The sequence below is a fragment of the Quercus lobata genome, chromosome 10 (genome assembly GCF_001633185.2).
Source record: "Quercus lobata isolate SW786 chromosome 10, ValleyOak3.0 Primary Assembly, whole genome shotgun sequence".
NCBI classification, from domain to species: Eukaryota; Viridiplantae; Streptophyta; class Magnoliopsida; order Fagales; family Fagaceae; genus Quercus; species Quercus lobata.
In genome coordinates this window covers 48727627-48728717 of record NC_044913.1, presented here as the reverse complement: position 1 = coordinate 48728717, position 1091 = coordinate 48727627, and the positions used below count along the sequence as shown (strand labels likewise).

At 39.1% G+C, this 1091-nt stretch overlaps 1 protein-coding gene across 1 annotated transcript; it reads left to right on the top strand.

Moving 5' to 3' along the window:
• Positions 1-317: 317 nt before the first annotated feature.
• LOC115965733 lies at positions 318-888 on the top strand. The gene has a single exon (XM_031085030.1). The coding sequence runs from the start codon at positions 425-427 to the stop codon at positions 788-790; it is 366 nt and encodes a 121-aa protein (XP_030940890.1). The 5' UTR covers positions 318-424; the 3' UTR covers positions 791-888.
• Positions 889-1091: the final 203 nt, after the last annotated feature.

Below are 1091 nucleotides of genomic sequence, written 5' to 3'. Positions count from 1 at the left end.
TATGTGTGTTAGGCTATACTCTTTTATGAGAAATCATGTGAAAAAAAAATAAAAAATGATGTTGCATCATATAGATGTTTACGCCATATTTTTGTTGAATTCAATCTCTAACTTTTTTTTTTTTTTTTTGGCTGAATAGAATAAAGGTGGTCTTTGGTGTGAGTGCTGGAACCGCTTCTCTTTAGGTGCCTAAACAAGGACACCTGCTATTAAGTCGCACCCTTAAAATAAAGGTGGTCATGAGTATGTATATAGTTTGCAGTTTAGATCTCTCACACATGATACCAATAGATAAATATTTATAAAAAAATAAAAAAAAATAAAAAAAAAAATAAAACAAGAACTGCGTACAATCTCATGCACATTTTTACATCCGACCCATTTGGTATAAAAAATTAAGCAATCATAGCCAGATCTGAAAAAAATGTGCACCAACCCCAACCACCAGCTCCGCCTAGTCCTCTCATGCCGCAAGCTGACAGCACAGGTGACTCAACCCACCACCGCCTCCATCATCGCCATGGCTTCCTCTTCAGAGCAAGAGTTCATCCCACTCTACCGCGCCAGACTCAACCGCTTCCCACGCCACAACCGCCTCTGGGACTCCAGAACCGCCGCCCGCGTCGGCGACAAGCTCGCCCTCCGCCTCCAGGACATCCGTGTCTCCGCCGTGTCCATCGATCTACAGGAAGAGCTCTCTCGCCCTCTACACCTCCGCCAGTTGGTGCTTCCGTTGTTTGATTCCGTGCGCCGCGCAGGCGTCCTGGTTCATGGAGCTGAGAAGTTGTAGGTCGGTGCTGATGTCCAGTATTAGGAATGGACGGTCAGGATTTTAAGGGAGACTAATTTTGTCTCTAGAATTTTTTTTTTTTTTTTTTTGCATTTTTATTTATTTTTTGTTTTCAGGAGTTTGTAGAAACATAGCAACTTGTAATAATAATCCTTATTATTATTATTTTTTTTTTTATATAGTTTGACTTTTGTGTTATTTTGATTTATTTTGCTAAACTCTTGGTAATTAATAATTCTTGCAATTTATTTTCGCCATCTGGGTTTATTTTTTTATTATATATTTTTCTAGGAGAACATAA

Bases quoted from the DNA above. Each gene is read 5' to 3' on its own strand.
- LOC115965733 (XM_031085030.1), top strand. From the start codon at position 425: ATGTGCACCAACCCCAACCACCAGCTCCGCCTAGTCCTCTCATGCCGC.